The 27918-nt window shown below is 37.3% G+C and overlaps 1 protein-coding gene across 1 annotated transcript; it reads left to right on the top strand.

Annotated features, from left to right (window-relative positions):
• Window positions 1-876: 876 nt before the first annotated feature.
• LOC110878947 (MADS-box transcription factor 23) lies at window positions 877-27906 on the top strand. The gene is made up of 7 exons (XM_022127345.2): window positions 877-1153; window positions 23570-23648; window positions 24489-24550; window positions 24723-24822; window positions 27337-27378; window positions 27481-27522; window positions 27654-27906. The coding sequence occupies exons 1-7, from the start codon at window positions 972-974 to the stop codon at window positions 27744-27746; spliced, it is 600 nt and encodes a 199-aa protein (XP_021983037.1). The 5' UTR covers window positions 877-971; the 3' UTR covers window positions 27747-27906.
• Window positions 27907-27918: the final 12 nt, after the last annotated feature.

Genomic DNA, 27918 nt, shown 5'->3' on the forward strand with positions numbered 1-27918 from the left:
AAATTCTTATTGGATAACATATAAATGAGATGGAAGATGATTGGAGAAGAGGATTGGGGCAAGGCGTTTTAAAAATAATGCTGAATCAATTTTTTTTCAAAAAAAAGGCACTAAAACGCCCATGTAATGGGTTCCGGGCGTTTTAGGGCGTTATTTTTGAATTTTTTTTTTTAAAAAAACGCCCCACTACAGGTGGTCTTACAATGGCAGAACTTATATTGACTTTTAGATATCACGTTACGACATGAGAAACCCCCTAGCGCCCCGCAACGTGTTGATAAAATTACTGGTTTTGTGTTAAAACAGATATTATTGTGATTTTTCCTAATCCTTATCCATGTTCACAGCAACAGATATAAATATGGTTGACCACGTCAGATCAGATCAGATCAGATCATTATCATTATCATCATACTCAGTAAATCCCATTAATAGCACAACTAAGGTGGGGTTTGAGGAGGATAAAATGTAGACAGCCTTACCTCTACTCCGTAGGAATAGAGAGACTGCTTCCAATGAGACCCCCGACTCGATAGTAGTTTTGCATCAAGCCTTGGACATGAGGCACATAACACTCAGCAATTAAGACAAAGGACGATTAGTGCATGTACTCCCTTGTCTTACGGCTGTTAAGGCCATCACATGATGCATGATTAACCACCCACCTCTTTTAACGTTATTTTTCACGAAATTAGTAAAATAACATTATAATTAGTGCACTTTCACTTTTGCCCCCCGAATGCCCACACATATATACACATTATATGTGCATACCGCAAACGGGGCGTAACCACGTCCATCAGATCTACACTATAAATCCACTATCTCGACTTTCCGTAATTTTCATCCCACTTGTGTATATATTTATGCTTTTTACTCTATAAGCTAAACACTTGCTTCATCAAGATCTAAGCCTGTATTTTCTCTTTGAAAATCAAGAAACCCTAGCAAGAAAACCCTAGAAGTTTTAGATGGGAAGAGGAAAGATTGTTATTAGAAAGATCGAGGACACAACTAGTAGGCAAGTGACATTTTCCAAGAGAAGGAATGGGTTTTTGAAGAAAGCAAAAGAGATCGCCATTTTATGTGATGCTCAAGTTGGAGTCATCATCTTCTCCAGCACTGGCAAGCTCTCTGAATTCTCCAGCACCAGGTCATTTTTATATTCTTCCTATGTATGTATATTGCAAGATATTGGTTGTTTTATAGTCGTTGATGTTATTATGTTGAAAGCTACATCCTTTAACTAAGAAGAATAAAGGATATCTTCATAAATCTCTCTTCATATCACTACTAGAAAACTGGGCTGGGCCATGTTTTTGAGGATAGTATTCGTGAGAAATGCGTAGGAAATGAAAGTTAGCGACACTTCCTGACAAACTCTGTCCTAGGAAAGTTGTCGGTATAGTGTCGCTAATTTAGGGTCTTCAACTGCGTTGAATGTGTAGGAAATTCCAACGATTTTTTTCCTAGGAAATTTCCCCCCTTAGATTCTAGTTGTGATATATGTAATCAGTTATAATACACCTACGAGTTTAGGCTAGTATATATGTGGTTGAGCTTGATTTTAATTTGGTTACACGAGTGATCTTTTGACATGGTCTCAATTATGAGTTTAACAAGTAAATACCAACAGTATATATATGTGTGTTTTTTAAAAATTCTTGTCCTCTCACTAAGTTTATTGTTTCTTAATTAATTAGTTCCCCATCCATTATATTTCTCTTTATCCCAGATCGCAGAACCTTATTTTATTAATTGATGCTCACACAGTTAAAATATACTTAAAATAACACCTAGGCCTGTAAACGAACCGAACGAACACGAACATAGGCATGTTCATGTTCGTTCATTTAACTTTAACCGAACACGAACACGAATATAATCGAACACATTTTTTTGTTCGTGTTCGTTCATTAAGAAATCGGGCATGTTGGTGTTCGTTTATGTTCGTTCGTTTAAAGCCTAAACGAAAATTCACGAACATAAACGAACACAAACGAACATAAAAAAAATTAACTGAACATATTTGAATAAATATAAATTAACATGATTGAAGAAACAAGTCTAATATATTACATTTTATTCGAAAACACATCTAAATAAGGGTTCATAGATATACTAATTAGTTATATTTATACAAGTAGTTAGAAAACCTAATATTTATATAAATATAACTATGTATGGATTTATTAAAATTTAAATGAACGTAAATAAACGAACGTTCACGAACATAAATGAATGTTCACGAACACAAGGTGTGTTCATGTTCGTGTTGGCAAAGGCCCATGATCATTATCTTCATCTCGGTGCATTTCAGGATACTTGGCAGCGGAATTATTCGACATGATTGAATGAATGTTGAAACGAATAGAACGAATGGACAAAACAAGAACGAATAGTTATTGAATGTCTTGGTGCCGGAGAATGTAGCCGGACCCTATTATTTATATGAACGAACATGGCGGTTAAGTTTGGCGGGAGAAACTGTCATTGGACAGTATTCAAAATAACCCGCTTATCACCCGCCATAACTTATCAACATGATCTGAATTCTAAGTTATATAAGTATAAATACAATTACATATCATAAATATAATTAAGTTTAATAAATCCTTCTATCACTTCCCCCTAAACTTAATTACGTTTGGCAGCAAACTTGAGTACACTTTCATTGGTTTCATCGACGGCCTTCCGGGCTTCCTTGAAATCGAACTTCCTTCGTCTCTTGTGCATGTTCCATGCCCCTTCCCAGTCGTTGCCCGCATAAAGTGCATAATGGTCCATTGCTGTCACGTCCTTGATCACTTCTGCACTTGCACTTCTTCCATGGCTGCTTTCTGGCGCCGCTTCCTTTTCCTTCATTCTTTCTAAATCACATGCTTTCTCCTGAACATCTTTAAACCTGTAGTAATAAACTAAAACATCCAAGTACATGGCATAAACTATCCTCATGTACTCTCCATCCTTATACTCGTATCCCATATCTTTGGAAATTATTGGCCAAAGATTATCTTCAGTTACACTCCGGTAACCTCCGTCTCTTTCTACAATCATATATAGACTTAGTAAGTCTATCTTTCTGTTGTCGATCATCATCGGTGGAATTGGCCTTGTGGTTATGCCTAAATAAACTGTGATGAACCAGTGTAACATTTCTTCGAATTTTTTCTCTAATTCATGTTTGTAATGAAACACAAACTTCCCATCTTCCAGCATGTTCAGTAAATTTTTACAATCACTGAAATTCTTGAATTCCAAAGCCCTTATGATCATGACACTCCAATCCGTTTCACAAGAGGAGACATGCATATCCTCAAAATATGAATTCAGATACTCTTCCTTATATCTTTCGCTAACATCATTCAGACTTATCACCTTTTGTTTTTCTTTTAAGCCCAATTCATCTTCCTTGGACAATCCAGTGATTTCATTTACTGAATTAACTACCGGTGGAGAGAACATGGGAAAAATCTTGCAAGGATATCCGGCCTTATTGACCGTGAATCCTTGCAAAGTCAGTTGATTTATGCTTAGAACGTTTCTGTCTAATTCAGGCGTATAGAAAACGCTTTGAATCATTAATCTTTCATTATTTGACTTAATTTCTATAGCCCCTATGCCCCACATAAATAGAAATTCATTTTCCCCAGAATTCGTTTCAACACCTACTAAATGTTTTATCCGTTTAAAAACATTTATGTTACCGGCATAATGATGTGAAAACGAATTACTAACATACCATATGTCTCCCCACATACCGCCTTCGGTCCCCGTCACTATCATTTGGTTCCGATCTTCTGCAGATATCCTTTGAGTTCGGATTCCGGCATTCACTGCTTGACTTATTATTTGTGTATTTTCATCATTTTCTTTCGATTTACACTCGTAAATATAATGCCCTGGTCGGTGACAGTAAAAACACAATCTTGTTCTATGATTTCTTTTCTCCCTCTCGCTTTGTTCTTCATGACAGTGTTGGCATGGTAATGTTGATGAAGTGGCTCTGATACCACATGTTTGCAAAGGCCCATGATCATTATCTTCATCTCAGTGCATTTCAGGATACTTGGCAGCGGAATTATTCGACATGATTGAATGAATGTTGAAACGAATAGAACGAATGGACAAAACAAGAACGAATAGTTATTGAATGTCTTGGTGCCGGAGAATGTAGCCAGACCCCTATTAGTTATATGAACGAACATGGCGGTTAAGTTTGGCGGGAGAAACTGTCATTGGACAGTTTTCGAAATAACCCGCTTATCACCCGCCATAACTTATCAACATGATCCGAATTCTAACTTATATAAGTATAAATACAATTACATATCATAAATATAATTAAGTTTAATAAATCCTTCTATCAGTTCGTTCATTTAATTAAACGAACAAATTGTTTTGTTCGTCTTCGTTTGTTTATTAAATAAACGAACATAAACGAACTTCCCGTCGAACAAGTTCATGAACAGTTCATGAACGTTCGGTTCGTTTACAGGCCTAACCTGAAATCTTTTGACTCCATATGCTTCGTGCTTATGGATTGAGGAATAGTTTTTCCAGGGTATCAAACTAGACAAGCATTATTTATCTCTGAATGCACGTTGTTTGTTTAATTAGATTTTTTAGGCGAACAAGAACCAAACGAATCTACATATTTTAATAGATTGTTTTGTGGTTTAATTTTTTTACTCGCCTCTTATTAATATATGTACCTAGGCTTCTAGCTAATAACAAAATGACTGTCTTGTAATACTGTCATATGTTATCATCTTCTTATGTAAGATAAACAAAAGAATTGATTAGCTGATTATTACAAAGAATATTCCTACATTTATTTAATAAACCTCCTTCTATGCTCTAGCTTAATAGAGATCTTGTAATTAAAATTATGCCAATCAACAAATATTAGAAACACTTTATAAAACTAGCAGATGTTTTTTACTCGTAAATCCAGTGAAGTACTGTAGAAAAGGTATCTTGAGAATATTTGTATATTTAAAAAAATTGTAACCGTAGAAACGTACCTGCTAAATTTGATTCATCGTATGTTGAAGCATCATACTAGGGTCAGGCCTTAGAGTAGTGTGGACCGGATCATGCCTTTTCAATTCAGATGGATTTGTAACTTGTACAGGAAAAGAAAAAACAAGGAGATGGGGGACCAAATTCATATAAATTTTTCGTTAAAATTTACACTTTAAAGTGAAAAAAAGAGGGGTCTCACCCCTGGCCCTAACTAAGATCTTCCCCTGAACTTCTATAACAAATAAGTAGCCCGTGAAAGAGTTCCAAGGTCGTAAGCTTTGGGACGACACATATATCCATATATATGGTACATGTTAGTATGTGTATAAAGAGTACTCTGAAGTTGTGACCAGGGGGGAAAGGAGGAATGAGGAATCTATTGAATGGAAGGGTTAAGTCTCCCTTGTTTAGGAGACATTGGCCGAATCCTGTTCCAAACCGAAACACCAAGGCCGATCCAAATATAAATCATGAGTGTACGTGTTTCGTGCACGGTCTTAATTATCCCTTGAGGCAAATCTAAATCTACATGGTAACTATGGTAAATCTTACCACCCAATTAGGTGGGGTTGATATAAACGAATATTACACAAAGATGTATGAAAAATAAAAACATCCCCCCCTCAAATGAGACGGTGGTAGAGCAAGACGAAGGAGGTACTCAAATTGCACTCTAGGAAGACTCTACGTGGAGATATCTGCCACATGAAGCTCGGTTGGAACAAACTTTCTGTAAAGCATACCAGAAGACACAAGCTTACAGATCGATGTGCTTTGCTCGTTTGTGTGAGACATGATTCTCACTTATGAAAAGAGCACTACGGTTGTCACAAAAAAGAGTTGGTTGGTCTAGTGGTAAAGCATGAAGCTCTCGTAACGAATGAGTAATCCAAATAATCTCAGCAGTAGTATATGCTATGGTACTCCAAGAGATAAGATTCCCACCAAGAAAAATTGAAAAGCCATAGCTTGATCATCTTATCTCAATACATCGAGCCCAATAAACATCAGAGTAACCAAGGATGTCAACATAAGATGGTTTCTGAAAAGTAAGACCAAAGAGATATTGCCCTTCACATAGCGAAGAATGCATTTGACACACTAATAATGAGTTTGAGTTAGAGCTTGTAAGAATTGACTGACTTGAATAACTGCATAAGAAAGATCTGGGCAGGTGATGGTGAGGTATGAAGAGCACCAACAAGAGAACCATGTAAAGTCACATCTGGAAAAAGGGTCACCCGTAACTAAAAACGTATCATGAGGTGCAAGCGGTGTGGAAACTAGTTTAGAATCAGGGAGTCCGGTTCGATCAAGTATATCATGTGCATATTTATATTGGCTTAACAATAAGCTACCATTTTTGTAGGACACTTCAAGACCCAAAAATAACTTAAATAAAGAATTTGACCATATTTTGAGCAGTGTATTCATCATATCCCCATTAAAACAAACGATTTCTTTGAGTTGATACATTGTGACATTTGAGGTAAATTCCGTGCACCTTCATGTAGGTCCGGCTAGGGGAGGATCTAGTCGCCTAATCCTTGTTGACAAACACACCCGGTTGTGCGGAATCCAACCGGAGATGCAAACCGAGATAGAGATAAGGAAACGCAAGATACTAAACACAGAGATTCAATGATTAACACCCTTGTATTAATACTTGAAAAACAGTTACAACACAATGTTTACAAGTTCCCTCTGTAAACTCTCTCTAGTTCTCTCACACTTGTGTCCTCTCTCTCTTATCTTCTATTCTGTCTGATAGGGGCTATTTATAGTACCAGCATTGACGAAACAGAAGAGGACCCGGCGAAATGATATTAGCATCGATGAAACACTTGACAAACGACGAAACAATCGAAGATTTGAAACATGGTCGACGAAACAAGTCTGTTTCGTCGACATCCACTTGTTTCGCCGGCTTGGGCTTTGGCCCGAACAGTTTAGGCCCAAGCTTTGTGTTTCGTCGACTTGGTTTCATGTTGATGACTTATGATTCGGCCCAATGTTGTGTTTCAGCCCACGTTTGTTTTAGTGCACAACGGAGGAATGTTGTGACTTAAACCGAATCACGTCGAGCCGAGTTGCGTCCACAAATCATGTATCAACAAAATCCCCCTTGGACGCTACTCGTGAGATTCTTCTTCCATGTCTTCTATGTCGGAGGATCTTCAAAGTCTTCACGTGTTGAAAGCAGAAAGTGTATCAACAAACTCCCCTTTTCATGTAGGAAGTGTGTTGACAAACTCCCCCTTAACATAAGCTCCCCCTTGAGTTAAGCTCGTGAATGTCTTGATCTTCAGTACTTGAGATCCTTGTGGTGTTGATGATGGTCAGCGGCAACTCGATCATCTTTATCTTTTGAGTTCCTCCATGTCGTGTCTTCATTCCGAAGCTTGTCATCGACCATGTTCTCCTTGCCTTTAGAATCTGCACATGCAAGAAATCTAAATGCGTAATGAGAACAACTGCTTGGAATATAGTTAACATAAACAAACGACACACGTATGACCATATTTCAATCAACTACCGTCCGACAGTTTGAAAGTTTAACAAATTTGTCAATTTTAGTTTTTAACTTTCAAAACTTGCAAATTTTGACCATTTATGAAGATTTAGTCGATATGGTTTTCAACAGGTTTCAGGCAACGACGACTCGAGATCCAACATCGTACAATCGAAAATAAGATAGAAATAAAATCTTTTTGGCTTTTAGAAAGTTTATATTAAAACACACCTAAAATCTTTTTTTGGAATTTTTGAATATTTCAAATGTAAAGACAGAAAGCAGTAAATAAATATATACAAAGATGCAGAAACTGAAAGCATTAAATAAATATTTACAGACATTCTTTTTGCGAGTTTCGAGGGTAAGAGAATCATATCAGTGTACGGTCATGTCAAAACGCTCTTTTTGTTCAATTAGTTAACATTTAGATAAGCATCCTATAACGATTATCGGTATTGTTGTCCACATAAGCTCAACTTATCAGATGTAATCATGGCGAGGGGATACGTTGAGGTATGATTTATACTTACCGACCGGTGTTCATCCACATCATGACACATTCCCGTATCAAGGTATGCACGAGGGTTCATCTTACCGGTGAGTATACCGATTATCATCTGTTTTGACGTATATGATGTGAGAAACTCACTTATTTTGATTTGAAAACAAGCCCTATGTGATAGAATCACTTACTGATGAGGAACTTGATTTTCGATGCATGAGGGCACATGAGCAACTCCGTGAACAGGTCAGTACTTTCGTACAGCAGAGAGACGAACTTGACTCCCGGATAAATGTAATATATTATCACTTATTTTGATGGACATGTGATTGTTGATCACTTATTGAGGTCGTATGCAGTATGTACACATATGTATAGTATCATGGAAGATCTAGACTTGCGTCCCCGTTATTTTTCAGTAAAAGATACAACCATGATACCCAGATGATAAGCAGCATAAAGACCGAATATCTCAGAACCTCGGCAATCTATCAAACGAAATTTCGGTACTAAGACCATATGCCAATGAATGGTTCTCACCTGGTCTTCAGTCGATTTAAGTTTATATCAACCTGCACACTTTAAAATGATTGTGAGCCTACCGATACATCTTATATAGAGCTGCTTAACATATTTTTCATTTTAGGTTTAAAGAGGTTTGGATAGACCACTGATGTACTCTCATATTCTCTTTTGCTCGCCAGGAAACTCATTTTTGTTTTTCTATTGTTTTTGTGTTTTTAAATTTTTCGATGTTTTTGTATTTTTTAAATTTTGGATTTACTCCCCTAAAATCAACAAACTAAGATAAATTTAAAAGACACAAAGATATTTACAAAAATGATTTTCCGATGTTGGTTTTACTCTTGCTTGACCTTAATGCCGTTTACCAATAATAAAATCACTAATCTTGATTTGTCAAATGATTTGGTAAAAAGGTCGGCACGCTGGTCATCGGTGTGGACCTTAACAACATCGATAAGCCTTTTATCAAAGCAATCACGTATGAAGTGATATTTGATATCGATGTGTTTGGTCTTTGAATGCTGCACAGGATTTCTAGTGATCTGTAAGGCAGCAGAATTATCAACGTAAATAGGAGTAGTTAGGAATTCAAAACCGTAGTCACGCAATTGTTGTTGGATCCACAGGACTTGGGAGCAACAACTTGAGGCAGCAATGTATTCAGCTTCGCATGTTGATGTAGCGACACACGTCTGCTTCTTGCACTGCCATGTGACTAGGCAATTTCCCAAAAACTGACATCTAGCCGTTGTGGATTTGCCGTCGATTTTGCATCCGCCAAAATCAGAATCACTGAAAGCGATCAAGTCAAAGTTATTATCCCTAGGGTACCATAGACCGGTGTCAGGGCAACCCTTCAAATAACGAAAAATCCTTTTTACAGCTGCAAGATGTGAGGCCTTCGGGTTGACTTGATATCTGGCAAGCAGGCATGTTGGGTACATTATATCTGGTCTTGATGCTGTGAGGTACATAAGAGATCCGAGCATCGCGCGGTAGTATGAGGGGCTAACAACTTCACCCTTCAGGTCTGGATTAATTCCGTGATTTTGCGACAATGGGGTACCGATGGGCGTTGCATCGGACATCTGGAACCGGCTCAAGATGTCACCAACATATTTAGTCTGATGGATGAATATCCCAGACTCGGTTTGTTGCACTTGTAGGCCCAAAAAGAAAGTTATTTCCCCCATAGCACTCATCTCGAATTTATCTTGCATAATACGCTCGAAATTCCTACACAAAACATCATTAGTAGAACCAAATATAATATCATCAACGTATACCTGTACCAGTAGAAGATCTCCATCTTGTTCTTTGATGAAAAGAGTACAATCGATAAGACCTCTGCGAAATCCATTCTCCAGCAGATAATTAGATAAGGTTGCGTACCAAGCTCGTGGTGCTTGATGAAGACCATAGAGAGCTTTGTTGAACAACCAAACCCGATCGGGATGGATAGGATCTTCAAAACCTGGAGGCTGTTCGACGTACACCTCTTCTTCAACCACACCATATAAAAATGCACTTTTGACGTCCATCTGGTAAACCTTGAATCCTTTGAATGAGGCATAAGCCAGAAAGATCCGAATTGCTTCCAGACGTGCAACAGGTGCATAAACTTCGTTGTAGTCGATCCCTTCTATCTGACGAAAACCTTGAACGACTAATCTTGCTTTGTTCCGAATAACAACTCCACGGTCATCCTTTTTGCATTTGAAAACCCAACGGGTACCAATCTTCTCGTAACCAGCAGGTTTCTCTACGAGTTTCCAGACACCAAGCTTCTAGAATTGTTGCAGTTCTTCCTGCATTGCTTCAACCCAAGAGTTATCTTTCAAAGCTTCTTTCCAAGTTCTTGTCTCTTCCTGTGAGACATAACACGCGAAAGACCAATCGTTTTGTTGACCAGATTCTCGAATAGCTGCATACAAGCCTGCACTGTTGTTGTTTCGCAACATGTTTCTTGTTTGAACGCCACTCTGTACATTTCCGATGATGTTTTGTTGAGGATCGGTATTGTGAATCCTTGTTTCTGGATTATCTTGAACTGGAATATTTGTACCCAAATTGTTGAGATCGAGATCAACAACCAAATCAATACCCGGAATTGACGAAGAGGATGATGCAGTAGCTTCAGCTGTTCTAGGGGCGTCCACTGGAGGTGTACCCTTTGAAGTACCATGAACTGCTGTTGTTGGAGCTTCTTGATCTGCATCGAGAAATTCATCATCCTCTGAAGATTCGTTCAATTCGGTATCGTGAAAATCCTCATTGTCGAGAGCATTATTGTTCACTGAATATGGTTCTTGATTTACAATAATTGGACGAACCAACGGTGAATCTGTTGCGTTGTTACTCTCGAAAAACATCCTTTCCGCAGCATTTTCTTCAACTGCTTCAACATTGATCGAATTGAAAAAGTCATCGTACTCAAACATCCAAGGCTGACCAGGACATTTGACTGGCAAAGTGTGCCTTTATACTCTGACCTCAGACCATTCCTCGACCCTTTTAGTCTCTAGATTCCAGACTTTTAAGTTTGGGGTGGCATACCCAAGAAAGTATCCCTCAATTGCTTTTGGCCCAAACTTTCCATTAGGATCAATTATTGTGCACGGAGCTCCAAATGGTTCAAGATATGACAAATCTGGTTTCCGTTTGTTAAGAAGCTCAAAGCAGGTCTTGTTGTGCCTTTTGACTGTAAGGACTCGGTTCAACGTGTAACATGCAGAGGCCACAGCTTCACTCCAGAATGTAATCGGCAATTGTGACTCTACCAACATGGTCCTAGCAGTCTCGATCAATGTACGGTTTTTACGTTCAGCGACGCCATTCTGTTGAGGAGTGTAAGCCGCACTAAATTCGTGAAGAATACCTTTTGAAGTGCAAAACTCCGCCATGGCATGATTTTTAAATTCAGTACCATTGTCGCTATGTATCCGTCTAACCTTCAACTTATACAAATTCTCAATCTGAATGATTAAGTTTTTGATAATACCGAAAGTTTCACTCTTGTGTGCCGTGAACGCCACCCAAGAAAATCTTGAATAATCATCAGTTATCACGAGCAAATATTGATCATTCCGGATGCTTTTATGCTTGACAGGACCGAACAAATCCATGTGCAAACGTTCGAGCGGAACGGCCACCGTGTTGATCTTCTTAGTCGGGTGTCGCTTCTTCGTTTGTTTTCCTTTCTCGCGCAAAACACAGTCGTCTTGAAGATGGAAGTTTTTAAGAGGAACACCATTCACCAATTCATTTGACACCAAATGATTCATTTTGTGTAAGTGAATGTGACCCATTCGTCTGTGCCAAGAGATTGAGTCTTTTTCTGTGGCTTTGGAAACGAAACAGGTTGCTTGTGCAGACATTGTAATAGCTTGGCTCATATCAAGGACATACAAATCATTTATCCTTGGAGCTGATAAGAGAATCCATTCTTTTGGAATTTTGAAGCCGGGTTTCAGCACATAACATCCATTTGCATCAAAGTGTACTGAAAACTGTTTATCACAGATTTGTGAAACGCTGAGAAGATTGTGATCAAGTTGTTGTACAAAGTTGATCTTGTCAAAGCTTACAACCTCGTTGGATATCATTCCTTCACCAGTAATATATCCGCCTTTATCTCCAGCAAAAGCAACACAATCTCCTCTAATAGATTTGACGTCGTAGAGAAGCTTCATGTCGCCTGTCATGTGCCTGGATGCCCCACTATCAACAATCCAATGACTGCTGATAGTTCCTCCTGGAACACCCTGCACATGAACTCACATGATTAGTTGGAGATGGGGACCCAAGCCATTGTGGTCTTGGGTCTTCCATTTTCATCAACAACAATAACTTCCACTTTCTGATGGTTAGGAAATGGTGATGATCCCCCTGAATTTGTGATCATTTTAGGTTTCCATGTCTGTTGAGTTTCACCAGCTTGATTGTTTGAAAATTTAACTTCGTGATTGTTTGAAGTTTTTGAAAATTTTGAACTTTCTGGTTTAACTGGAACAGATTGTTTTTGAACCACTTCAGTTTTAAGTGCTTTCTCAATTACCTTGACCTGTTGGCGTTTCTGTTTCTTTTCCCTTTCTCTTACAAGGCAGGGATCTTGTTTTGCAGAAACAGATCGCTTTTGGTAATTTCGTTCACAGGGATCATCAACTTTGGCTTTTAATTTATGAAGATACGGACAATTTCGAATAATATGCCCAATTTCACCACATTCAAAACATGATCTTCGTTCAACAAACCCCGAAGTACCATGTGATTGTATTGTTGATGATGAACTCTGTGATCCCGAGGTACTTGGTTTTGAACTGTTTGGATCATTTCTTTTCAACACTTTTGCTTGCTTAACAAAATCTAAGTTAGATTTGTTCTCAAAAGTTTCAATTTTGTCCGTTCCCTTTGATTTCACAAAGTTCACCTTCTTGTCCTTTTTCTGACTCTGTTTCTTTTGACCTTGAGTCGGTGATTTACCTTTTGGTTTGGTATGATTTTGCTGCTTTTTCATTGTTGGTAATTTCTGATTGCCATATTGTTTTCGAACTTCGGCCTTTGGGATAGGAGGGCACTGTGTTACCACAACGTGTGATCCTGTCTTTCCCAAAAACTTACTTGTTGAATCCTCAAAAATTTTACTAATTAAAGATCGATTAACATTCTTAATGGGAAAATCTTTGTCAGAGTAGATTTTATCATCACCAACAAGAGTGTACAGCAAATTCACACTCTCAGACTCTTTTGCAGACGAGGACTCGATTGGAACAGTCTTAGCGGATTTTGCGGGAGGATCACATAGAATATGATTCTCAAGAGGTATGTCCTCTTCTTTGATTACCGCATCAGACTTTGCTGAGTCAGTATCATCGGATTCATCATCAGAAGAATCAGCATCCTCAACAATAACTGGAGGATCCTGATTCTGTTCAGCAGAAGACACACTTGTATCTGCTGACACATCCGAATCTGATGATACTTCCTTCTTGTATCCAAGTCCGGTTGCAAATTCCTCAACGTCCAAAGGAACAGATGGTTCAAAATAAGTTCTATCCTCCTCATCAGGCATGGCATCATAATTGTGTCTAACAGGTGGTGGACATTTCTTATATCCAATGCACGTGACATCCTTTTTCTCTTTCTGAACATCAATGATGTGATCCAACACATAGCTAGAGCTTAAATAACTGTCTAACTTGAGCTGGATCGCCTCACTTTTAGTTTTAACACAAGCCATCTCTTTTTGCATTATCTCAAGGCGATTGATATACAAATTTATGTCTGTTTGTTTTCTTGAAACCATTTTTGTCAGCTCGGTTTTATCTTTCTTTAATTTTTCAATTACCGATTTAAATTCCTTTTCATGGTTTTCATAAAACATATTGGCTTCTGTGCACTTAGAAAGATCTACTGTCAACTTTTGGTTGTGAATGAATGTCACATCATACTTGTTTTGCAAAGCCTCATGTTTGCTTTGCAAGTCACACCACTTAGCATTCAACGAAACATGTTTGTCTTGCAAGTCAAACAAAGTAGCTTTTAAAGCATCATGTTTGCCTTGCAACTCAGACATATTTGCATCCAAATCAGCACATTTAATACTTAAGCTAGCACAATTATCACATTTAACAACAGTAAGTTCATCGACACATACCTGGCTTGATGAACTGTCGACATTAGCCATAAAGGCTGAATGGAGAGAAGAAGAAGAATAAGCAGCTTGATCCACCAGAATAGATCTCCTATGATTTCCTGCTGCAGCTTCTTCCAATAGCTCATCAACATCCGCATCGACTGACACACTTGATGTGTCATCCAAATGATCATCACCTGAGTTTGAGGATTCTTCATCCGAGCTTCTACTGTAGCTAATACTGTCTTCGTCTTCAGAAGATTCATCACCATTGGTGGAAGATTCTCCACCACTGGCGCGTTTAAGATCCTTGACAACCTCAGCAAAACAAGCTGTTCCATCAGGAGTATCATTTCCCAACTGTATTGACCAATCACAACCTTCATCTATTTGAACCACAAGAGCCTGGTTGGCATTTGATGGTCCCGCTTGACTTGGGTTGTTGACAGGTATCAACGTACGCTCGTTATTCCTGTTCTGATTCCGTTGGTTGCCTTGATTCCTGAACGGATTCTGGTTCCCATGCTGAGCTGGCTTTGTACATTCTCTCTTGAAGTGACCCCGTTCACCACAGTTGAAGCACTTGACAGCCTGTTTATCGAACCCATACTTGGTGTCTTTCTTGCTTTCCAAGCTAGTTCTGCCAGTTCTCTCCATGAAATCCTTTGCCCGCCTTACAGCACTTGCGAAAGCCCATTTGATGTCCATCAAATCCATCTCCTCTTTATCAATCTGCTGATAATCTTCATGTGTCAGGTTGATGTTTCCGATCTGACCTTCTAGTAACCCACAATACGCGCTCACCAAGGTGTTCAGTAGCTCCATATGTTCTTTAGCTACTTCAACACTTACTTTTGAAAAGCTTGAAGTGTCGAGCCGTACTGTATTTGACTTTGATGGCTGACCAGCAGATGATGTGCTACCATAACAAGCTTGTTGTTAAACAGGAAGTGGATTCCCATATAGATCAGTTGCTACGGTAGATGGCCGATAGACTTGCTGTTGTGGAGCTGGTGGTAGAGGATTTCCATACAAGTCTGTTGTTGGAGCTGGCTTTACAGGAACCTGTATCGGATTGCCATATAAATCTGTGCTAGTAACAAACGCCGTTTGAAGTGGAGCATGTGAAACTGGTCTTGCAGACGAAGTGCTCGAAGTTCCATAATACATATCAGGATTCTGAGGCACTGGAACCCTTTTCGCCTTTAGGGTTTCTTCCTGATCTTTGTTTTCCAAGTGCTGCACGAAGTCATTGATGTTTGTTGTAGCCAACACTCCATTGTATTTCAGGATTTCCAAGAAACTATTCCATTGAGGTGGCAGCGCATCTGCAAACTTTGTGACTACCTCAGCTGGAGTTGTCACTACCCCATAGTTACCCAATTCAGTAAGCAAGTGATAAAACCGACTAGTCAAATCTCCCAAGGATTCATTTTCCATGCACGTGTAGCCATCAAACTCTTTCTTGTGTAGGTCGTGTCTTAACTGGCGAGTCGCTACATTTCCTACCCCTCTCGTCTTCAACGCATCCCATAATCGCTTTGTAGTTTTGAAGCTGACAAATTGATGATAGATATCCTTATTCAAAGCTTGAGTTAGAATTGCATATGCCTTCTTTTCTAGATCGTATGCCTTTTTCTGATCTTCCGAAAGATCGGCAAACGTGGTGGCGGTTGAAGCGGCAACCTCGAGAGTTTGATCGAAATCTGTGGTAAAACGTAACCACAATTCTGTGTTTTGCCCAAGGACGTATGTATGGAATCTATCAACCCATCCCGGATATTCGTTTATGTGCATCAATTTTGGTGGCCGATTTAAACTTCCGGTTTCGCTCTCGCTTAAGAGTATGCTTTGTATACTTGGAGTTTGATTTGATACGAATGCCCATTGACCGGTTGAAATTGGATTAGCTTGTGAAGATACCGGTGCAGGAGATTCGGCCCACGAAGGTGACAAACCCGTGCTTCGATACTTGCTTTCAGCCGTAGACGAATTTCCCCACAAATCCGGATTCATTTTGAATACTTAAGAATGAATATCCAATAAAATCACTTGAAACAGGCAGTTAAAATACTTATACAAACCTTCTGTTAAAAATCACAAGTATCTTGACGAAACAAAGTCCCACGAAACAAAGATCCAACGAAACTAATTGATTCACGAAACCGAATATGTTGGTTATATGACGTAATAGATTTATAAATTTGAACGACGAAACTGAAAAGCTCTTTTGGGCTTCCAATTGATGAAACAGCCCAGTCCAGTTTGAGGCCCACTATACGACGAAACGGATAGGCTTAAAGAACCGACGAAACAGATCTTGCTTTCTTGTCGACGAAAGGCAATTGCTCCTTTTTGGGCTCCCAATCAACGAAACCGGCCCAACTCCAAATTAATGCCCAATTAATGACGAAACAGATTGAGGCCCAAGTTACAACGAAACAGGTATATGCCGGAACAGAAGTCTGTTTCGTCGTTAATAGTTTGGCGAAACAAAAGTATGTTTCATCGAGATCTGATTTTTGGCGAATCACTTTTGTTTCGTCGCCTGTTTTGTTTCGTCGAAAAAGCTGCAGGATGAGTTGGTGAAAAGTGGGTGACTATTTTCAGCTTAACCTTATCTTTACTGACACAACAGATCAAACTTTCGGCTACACCATGCCCAACTTACCAACCAAAGTATGGAAAACAATATTTTAATCTTTAAACAATTTCCAATACACAAACACTTTGACAATTTCTTTGACCAAGATCAAAAAGTTGAAAATCTTGAAGAACACTTTGAAGATACTTATGAAAACATGAAGAACAACCCAGAAAATTATGAATTTTCCGGTAAACTATGAATTTTCCGGTGAACCGTAACTTTCCAAACACAAGTTTTTGCTAGAAACTTCACCAAAAACCTTAATAAACAAGGTTTTCTATGAACTAACAACAAAAATACTAGAACTTTCTAAGTTATAAACTGATTTTTCGAGAAAAAAACAAACTTCAAAAGTCCGGAAAACACTCGAAACCACTCGGTTTTAACAAGGAGAAGAGCCAAGGCTCTAATACCACTTGTAGGTCCGGCTAGGGGAGGATCTAGTCTCCTAATCCATGTTGACAAACACACCCGATTGTGCGGAATCCAACTGGAGATGCAAACTGAGATAGAGATAAGGAAACACAAGATACTAAACACAGAGATTCAATGATTTACACCCTTGTATTAATACTTGAAAAACAGTTACAACACAATGTTTACAAGTTCTCTCTGTAAACTCTCTTTAGTTCTCTCACACTTGTGTCCTCTCTCTCTTATCTTCTATTCTGTCTGATAGGGGCTATTTATAGTACCAGCATTGACGAAACAGAAGAGGAACCGGCGAAATGAGATTAGCATCGACAAAACACTTGACAAACGACGAAACAATCGAAGATTTGAAACATGGTCGACGAAACAAGTCTGTTTCGTCGACATCCACTGGTTTCGCCGGCTTGGGTTTTGGCCCGAACAGTTTAGGCCCAAGCTTTGTGTTTCGTCGACTTGGTTTCATGTTGATGACTTGTGATTCGGCCCAATGTTGTGTTTCGGCCCACGTTTGTTTAAGTGCACAACGGAGGAATGTTGTGACTTAAACCGAATCACGTCGAGCCGAGTTGCGTCCACAAATCATGTATCAACACTTCATATACATGGGCAAACTATTTTGTCATAGTAGTAGACGATTTTAGTATATCTGTATGGGGTTTTCCTCATTAAACCTAAGCACGAAGCGAGCAAGTGCTTGATTTACTTTCACAAAATGGTGGAAGTTCAATTTGAAAAACCCATCAAGATGATTAAATGTGATAACGGGGTGGGGGAGTTCACATCAAATCTTACGACCGATTTTTATGCAAAACAAGAAATCTTGCTCGAAACCACTTGCCCACACATACCTCAACAAAACGAGGTGGTGGAATTCAATCTTATACGAATTCTTGAGATGGTTTGGCATTAAGATTTGAAGCAAATTTACCTAAAAGATTTGTGGGGATATATCTTTTAACAGTGGCTTAAATTATTAATCAGCTACCCTTAACGGACATTCGAAATAAATCCCCTTATGAGTTTATTTTTAAACAAAAACCAAAATATCACCATAAGAGGGTCTTCGATTGTCTTACCTTCTCTAGAAACAATGAAACAGAGTGAGATAAAATTGAAGAGAGGGGATGCCCTTGAGTATTTTTTGGGTTGTCCACCGGGGACAAAAGGATATAAAATTTATGACATAGAAAGTGCAAAAATAATAGTTTCCAGAGACAATATATAATAGTGACATTTTCAATTTGTCTAGTGGGCCTTTTGAGGAAACAAATCATTTTAATGAGAGTTCTCATAATCCCAGCCCAAATAAACATCAAGACGATGGTCCATGCCAAGGCCCATTGGCGTACACCAGATGAAAGTGCTAATTAAGATCCTTTAGAAAGCTTAATTCAAGGTCCAAGACCTGATCCAACAGCAACATACCTAACTGAAGAACCGGCCTAACTCGTACAAAATGAAGGAATCAATATAGAAAAGCTGGAGACTAGACCAAAAAGAAATATGTCCCAACCAAAGAACCTCAATGATTTTGTTGTTAAACTTCCCCCATTGGTCGATTATACACAACCCACATCCAACCAAGGAACCTCGACGGTACACCCTATCTCTAATTTCATATGATAAATTCTTTGATTCTCACAAGCCTTTTTTAGCGGCCATCCAATGAAATGATGAGCCAAAATCCTTTAAGCATGCAATGTAGGATGATACATGGAAAGAGGTTTTGGAGAAAGAAAAACGAGCCCTTGAAGAAAATAAAACATGGACCCTGGAAACACTGCTAAAAGGAAAACACACCATAGACTCTAAATGGGTTTACAAAATAAAATACAAGCCTAATGGCGAAATCGAGAGATATAAAGCTCAACTAGTTACAAAGAGGTTCACACGAATGGAAGGCGTAGACTATCAAGACTGGAAGATGTAGACTATCACGGCACGTTTTCCCCGTTGCAAAGCTAGTTGTTGGAACTTTAATAGTCGTGCTCATCAAAAGAGACTAAATGATTCATCAACTTAACGTGAATAATGCATTTTTACATGAATAATGCATTTTTACACATTTTTTCTAAGCAAAAATGAAAAAACAATTTTTGTCTTGGGAAAATCGAGGCTTTTTTAGGTTTTTTATTTTTATTTGTTTGGTTGTATACACATATGTATATTATCAATCTTTAACTATACATATAAGTATTTAAAATTGAAACACTAATATTATACATCTATGTTTGATAATGTACAAATGTGTATAACTAATTGTACATATATGTACATAAAGGAAGATATGGTTCTAAATATTTTCTTTCTAGTGTACATATGTGTAAAATACACGTTTGATAATGTACAATTGTGTATAACTAATAGTACATATATGTATATAAAGGAAGATTATGGTTCTAAATACGTATAGTTTAAAAATTGACAAGATACACATATGTATATATCCAAAAAAACTCTTAAAAATATGCGATTAGAAGTGTGTGTGTGTGTGTGTATAGAGAGAGAGAGAGAGAGAGAGAAACTCGAGGAAACTATATCTAACCATTACTAAACCCTAAACTCTAAGAAATATACCCTAAACCCCTAAAAAGCCAAACTCTAAAGTCTAACGACTAAAAGCAAAAAACTTTTTTTTTTAACGGCAACTCACTTTATATATAAATATAAAGAGCCAGCAAGAAACTGGGAACAATAAAATGGAACAAAACAGAAAACAAAACAAAGAACAATTACATCAACTCTGCGATATCGAACAAAACCCAGTTTTCCCAGCCAAGTCTCGTTAACTTAGATCGGTTCTTGATCCACATGTACGAGTCTTCTTTAATTTGCTCCATTGTCTTCGAGATCGGAAGGAATTTGTCTTCGAACACCTTCTGGTTACGGGCGAACCAAAGCCGCCAAACTGTTGCCGCAACGATTGTGTTGACAAATCTTTTCCAATTCTTGCTACCAGGGCACTCAGCTAAAAATCGCATCAGAACTTCAATGGAGTTACAGTTTGCAGGAAATGGAATTCGCAGCCACGCTAAAACGTTCCACCAGATGCACCTAGCCCACATACATTCGACAAACAGGTGATTCGTAGTTTCTTCTCTTAACCCGCACCATGAGCACTGCATATTCTGAACCAGGACCCCTCTCCGAACGAGCTCACTTTTAGAAGCAATACTCTCGTGAACAGTCCGCCAAAGCAAGAACAGACTTTTAGGAGTGGCCCAGGAATTCCAAACAAACTTGAATCCCGTCTCCTCATGCCCGATATTTGACTCCGTCAACTCCGCTCTCACTTGTTTGACCGAAAATTCTTCCTCCGTGCAATCGGACCACTTCCATTTATATTTGCAATTATTGAGCTTAGCTTGGTTCAATCTTCCCATAAGTGCATTTAACTGTCTCCATTCTTCGGCTGAGGTTGGGTCCGTAACCCAGTCCCACGACCATTGATTAACTTCTCCAATCCGAAGCACATTATCAACCACCATTGCACGCTTATTTTTTGCTAACCGAAATAGATCAGGGAACAAGATCATAAGGGGGACCTGATCCAGCCATGCATCCTTCCAAAAACTTGTGTTCGACCCGTTACCCAGTTCCATTATCAATTTTTCACGAATATCAACTCCTTTTTTTATCTAAAACCTCTTTCATGCTTCCGATATCTTTCCAAACCCCCGGGACAGTTTTCTTAACGAGGATTAACATTTTATCATTTTTTGTGTCATGAATAGCTTTGATAACACGAGCCCAAAGCTGATTTGGGTCCGATTTGTACCTCCACCACCACTTAACCAACATAGCGTAATTAAACTCCTTGATACCACCCAGCCCCAACCCGTCTTTCTTTTTTGATCGCACCATTTTCTCCCATTTCACCCATCTCATTTTGTGGCCCGAAGCCGTTTTACCCCAAATGAAGTTCCTACGAATCTTTTCAAGCTTGTTCAAGACACACTTCGGGGCAACAAAAATAGAAAGAAAATAGGAAGGTAGACTTCCCAAGACCACCTTAGCCGAGGTCATCCTCCCTGCAAAGGAGAGATATCGACCTTTCCACTTGGAAAGCTTTTGATGGAATCGATCAATAATGGGTTGCCAAATTTCGCTCTTTTCATATTTGCTCCGATAGAGACACCCAAGTAAGTGAACGGAATAGACCCGATCCCACAACCTAGAACCCGAGCGAGTCTCTCGACCTCGTCATCATCCACACCAATACCGAACAACTTGCATTTGTGATGATTTACCTTAAGCCCGGAGATAAGATTCAACCATCTAAGAAGACGGTTCAGGTTAACAACATTTTCTTCCGACCATTCACCAATGAAAATAACGTCGTCTGCGTAGCATAGGTGGGAAAGGAGCGGACCTTCATTGGGGAGACGAATACCATGGAATAGGCCCAACTCGATGGCCCGCTTCATGAGAAGATTTAAAACCTCCATGACAATAATAAAAAGAAAAGGGGATAATGGATCCCCTTGTCTCAAACCCCTTTATCAAGACCGAACCCCACCCGGAAGAAAGGCAACCCTTAACCCACTTAGCAAAAAACTAAATGATAAAGCTAAACCCCAACCTCTAAAAATTAAACCCTAAGGCTAAAAGCTAGAAAAAATTCAACACAAATATTAGTCATTTGATATAGTTATCTTGAATTTTCTCAAGGAAAAAAAAGACTCTTTTCATAATCCTCTCCATATATATACATAAATATTACACAAAGATACGTGAAGAATAAAATATTTATAATACATAATCATCTATTTTCAACATAAAAGACGTAGAAATTTTGTAATATTTGGTAATTATTTTTTCAAAACTTCATTATGAAAATAAATCACCCAAAACTGTTACTTAGCTAGTTATATTTCTTCTACTCTCCATATTGAAAAAGAGAACATTTTTAATCAGAGTGTACAAAAGAATCAGATTAACCGACCAATAGCCGATTTAACCGCTATACTCGAAACAAAAAATCGAAAGTAGCGGACCGATTATGGTTATAAATGTTTCCATACCTACCATAACTGAATCGGACCAACATGTAATAATATTTTTGTCAGATTTTGGACTTTTCACAATTTTTCAATAGTTGATGTTTTATGTTGAATATTTGTTTGAATTTATGGGATGCACCATATCATTTTGGTTAAACGTTTGTTTGAATTTATGGATTATATCATATTGTTTTGTATAAACATTTCGTAATAATCGTGTTAATATTATAGATTATATGTATTTTTTAGATGTTATGTAATATACCCATAGATAGAAATGTCTAATAATAATTTATTCTATGGTAAAAAATTTCAAGCCTAAACTTCGAACCCAAATAATGCCATTACATTGTTTTGAATTATTTTTACTTATGGTAGATTCACAATTAACTGAACAATAATCGACCCACTATAAGCTTCAAAATCAATTAACCGAAATAACTATAACCGATCGGTTATGGTTATGGTTATCCATTAACCGGCATTTCGATTATGGTTATAGGTTTGGACAAAAATTGACCCAAACCAACCCATATAGTTTAAAATTGATAAAACTTAGCCTTCGTTCTTTAGTATAAAAAATTTATCGCAAATCGCAATGACATTTTACAAGTAAAATATTATTTTGCTAAAAACATAAGTAAAATTTTTGTAGTATACTGTATGCAAATTACCCTACGTAACATGGAAATTCCACGTGTGATGATATCAATGATAATAAATGTGTTGCTAATTCGGTGTTACTAATGATACATTACTTTATTCGTTATTGCTCACATTAATGTATTAATATTGATTGCACCACTTGTGTTACTAATACATATATTGTTAGATTTAGTTCGATTTGGATCTAATTTTACTAATTATTTTTAGTTTTTATAAACTAGATACACATAAGTAATATGGGTGTGGGTTCTGTGAATTGTGTCATGTAAGCAAGTTTCCGGTTTCCGGCTCACTCATTACATAATACGATAATTATTTCAGATGCAAAGTTTTGTTAAGTTAATAATATCAATATGTTACATAATTATAGTTAAAATACCTACCCAATAGATAAGATCTACATAAAAGAACAATCAATCAATAGCTAGTGTATATATTTTGTAATGGAAAACTAATTAACAAACTCAAACCACTTGCATGTATATATATAAGGTGATCCACCAACAGGTTGATATGTTATAAGTTTGTCGATCAAACTTTGATCCATAAAATCATTCCATGACAAAAAGAAATTGTTTGTGCTAATTAACAATGTTTGATTTACTTGATAATTCAGTATGAAATCAGTGATTCAACGCTATAACATATCAAAAGAAGAGAACAATCAGCTATTGAATTCCGAGTCAGAGGCCAAGGTACAATATCTCCTTATTCGTTCATCTTAATCCTCCTTCCAGTTGACTAATTATTTTAACATATAAATTAACATCATGCACTTATCGATTATGAAATTGATGCATACCGATTGTTGTAACTCGTTAGATGAAATTGAATAATGACTTTATTGCTTTTGTTGGCAAAAGTATTTACTTATCTTACAAACTTTTTCAGACTAGCGAAACTTCAGAATATTTTATGTATGTTGTAAAATCTGCCTCTGGTTCTCATGCCAACAAATATTGTTCGTTTTGTTCACACAGAATTGAAGTCACAAATTTATTTTTCTGGTCGCATGAGTGGAGAATTCCCATGAGGTCACTTATTTCCAAAATGCGTTAATGGTATTTGAGGTTTGGTATTACTTATGAACCCAACATCCCTCATGTCCACAACCGATGTGAGATTTGTCGAGGTTGAGGTCCAATATTTCTTATGAACCTAGCATCTCTTTCGTCCACGACAGATCTCAAATTTGTTTAGGGCATTACACTAACACTAATAAAAATGTTGAGGTAAATATTCGTTTATGTGTATCTCATACGACCATCGTTCCTATTCTAGCAGACTTAATGGTATTGTTCTCTGATCCACATACACTGCTACCAAAACACCTGTATCTATTATGAAACCAAAATCTCTCATTTCCACAACATATGTGAGCCTGGTCTAGAGTGTTGTTAGACATACACTAATTAAAATTTTGTAGTAAATAATCATTTTGTGTACCTCATACAATCACTAGCTAGATAATTTTTATAATCATGCATACTATTGTTCCATCTGAATAATTCTTTATACAATTGATCAATATATAGCTCTGGCAAAGGGAAGCATCAGTCCTCAAGCAACAATTGGAGACCTTACAAGAAACTCATCGGTAAATTTTATTTATTCTTCATTAATTTTCTAATGAGTTTATTGCTATTGTAATTTATCTGGATTAACCTCAAAGATGGATCATCTATTGATTCAAAATTATCCACAGAAATGCATTACTTTAATTGAAATTGCTTCATTTCACGTTTAATTTCCTTGTCTCATAAGATTAGCCATGTGATGGGAAAAGAACTCAGCAATATGGGTGTTGAAGACCTGAATAACCTAGAGAACCAGTTAGAAATGAGCCTACAATCCATTCGTTTGAAGAAGGTACAATGCTTATGTCTTGAGGTTCGAATTGCTTTTAGTTCCGCATGGACATAAAACACAATTAAACTATGTTATGAATATATCACCTTAATTTGCACTTCAACTTTTTATCAACTTGAAAGAATATTAGAATTAAGGCTCAATTTTTTCACACATATGAAACAGGTTTGTATTGCCTTATGATTACATATCTGCTAAACAAAACACATTACAAAGTTAGGTTTGAACCTTTGAATTGCCACTTCAATTACACTATTTGGTGAAAGAAATTGGTTTTCATAAACTAATCAACACAATGATTACTTTCCGCAACTATACTTGTAATGTCTTTTTAGCTTGTCATTTTTGGAATAGTAGTTGGTTTAGGGTTCAACTAAGTACGTTTAGGCATTGTTTGAAAGTTCTTCTATTTCTAGGTTGTTCACTACCCCTGTAAGCGAAATCATGAAAGTTGTGACACTTATTTTTGGAATTCGTTGGTGCGTCAAGCAAACTCAGAAAGTTCGCTTGGTTGACAAGCGAACTCCATATGAGTTTTCACCAAACTTAACGTGTTGTTTGGTATAGATTTTCACCAAACTATATGTTATGCCCTAAGCGAACTTATTGAGTTTGTTTGCAGGGAGAGCAAAATGCCTAGAAATACAAGAACTTCCAACAAAATGCCTAGGTGTCTTTAGCTGGATCCAAAACTACCTAATCCAAATACTTCAACATATTTTATGCTTATTTATGGAACAACTTATATTTATATACAATTAGTGTGTACTATATTACAAAGCATACACATTTTATTAAGTGCGAGAAGAAATTAATACATAAAATTCAGAGTTAAATGCCATTTGAGTTCCTCTGGTTTGTACCATTTTGCAAGTTTAGTCCAAAGTTTCATTTTTCGCCTGTGGATCAAAAAAGGTTTCACCGTTGCCATTTTAGTCCACTAAGTTAACTTCATCCGTTTTTCTGTTAACGAGAAGGGCAATTCGGTCATTTTATATGCCCGAATTGTCCATCTAGTTAACAGAAATACATATAAAATGACTGAATTGCCCTTCTTGTTAATAGAAAAAATGGATAAAGTTAACTCAGTGGACTAAAAGGGCAACGGCGAAACCTTTTTGGAACCACAGACAAAAAATAAAACTTTTGGACTAAACTAACAAAATGACTTAAACCACATGGACTAAAATGACATTTAACTCTAAAATTCAAGTGTTTGGTATAGCGTGCCTTCTTAGTGTTAATGTGAAATACACCAAGAACGCAACATATGAAGGGTTTAGATTAGCTTACGATAGTTTTTTCCTAGACTTGTGAATGTTTGAAATTCAATGTTATAGAAATCAGGCAACACACATGGATTTTTGTGAACACACCGTTTAAAAGTATTTTCATCATACTATAACTATAAGACCATGTGTAGTGTTTAAACAAAATAATGCCCTCACTATGGGACATTATTCGACACGTGGCAGTCCAGTCAGCATGGGGCGTTATTGCAAAAGTGGCGTAATGGGAATAATGCCTGATAATGCCCCTTCCAATCATTAAAAAAAAAACAAACTATTTTCTCATTGGTGGGTCAAACCCAGTCAACCATTTCACAAACCATGTTAGGCGTTTTATATATAATGCCCCACCAATTTTTTTCAAAAATAATGCCCTATAATGCCCTTTGTAACGGGGAAGGGGGCGTTTTTTTTTTTGCCTTATAATGCCCTATAATGCCCCACTACACATGGTCTAAGTAAATCCCACCAATAGCAAAGCTAATGTAAGATCTAAGGTGGGTAAGATGTAAACAGCCTTACCTCTACCCCGTAGAAATAGAAAAGCTACTTCCAGTAAGACCCTGGCTCCATAGTAGTTTTGTATCAAGATTTGGACATAAGGCACATAACACTCAACAGTCGGGATAAAGACTAATTAGTGCATATATCCCCTTGTCTTTTGGGTATCAACGCCATGATGCATAATTAACCGCCCGCCGTTTTTAACGTTATTTTTACGAAATTAGTAAAAATAACGTTAGAAATAGAATTAGTGCAATTTCACTTTTACTCCTCGAGGGCCTACACATATATACATTATATGCACATGTCGCAAACGGGGCATTTCACATGTAAGCATATTCCTATATGTAAAATCACAAACAAAATTGATTACAATGACTCGAAATATATACTAAAATAAAAGACATTGAAGATAACTCTTAACTAATAAATTAAACCACACTTAAGATACTTTTAAACTCTTCGATAAACTTCTTTCATTTGTTGATAACCCTTATCTTTTAATGGATTATCTCTTTCGTTGCTCGATCAAAACTAATCTTTATTGTGTTTTTGCTTCTAACTTTTCACAAATTTGAATGCACATCAAAACCAAAGTTCGATCATTGCCCTTCTATATGAAGACATATTACAACTAGGAATTTAAGAACACTTACAAATTACATGACTTTTGATTTCCTCAGTTATACAGCTTGATGATCTATTTGTTAATGAATTTCAGGAAGAACTTTTAATGGGGGAGATACAAGATTTAACCAGAAAGGTTTTCAGTTTCTTCATTTCTATATCACAACAAGTTGTTCCTGAATTTTATTTTCTGTTCTAAAAATAGGCTTGGTTTTTGTGTTCTTAATTTATCACCTAGGGGAGCTTGATGCATCAACAAAACATTGAACTCTACAAGAAGGTAAATTTTATATCCTTGAGATATAATCAAAGTCCCGTGTCATCGCTAGTTAGTTTTCACCATCTGTCATCGGTATATTCAAGTAAGTGATCTGAACTATGTATGATGAATTATGTTTTTGATTACTTCAGATATATGGCACAAGAGTGAATGCAGAAAATTGCGTAATCGAAGAGAATGACGACCGTGGTGGCCTTATGAATCTGCAACTAAGCCAGCTTTAGCATCAAACTCATGGAATACCTCTAGCATCGTGAGAAAAACAAGGGGACAGTCAAATTTGTTCTGGAAAATGTACTTAGAGTTCGTCAAGAAAGAAATGTAGGGCTATTTTGCAATTTGGAATATTATTAACCTTATTAGTAGCACATAGCCATTGTGCCATCTCCCATTATG

This window comes from Helianthus annuus, chromosome 9 (genome assembly GCF_002127325.2).
Source record: "Helianthus annuus cultivar XRQ/B chromosome 9, HanXRQr2.0-SUNRISE, whole genome shotgun sequence".
Classification (NCBI taxonomy): domain Eukaryota; kingdom Viridiplantae; phylum Streptophyta; class Magnoliopsida; order Asterales; family Asteraceae; genus Helianthus; species Helianthus annuus.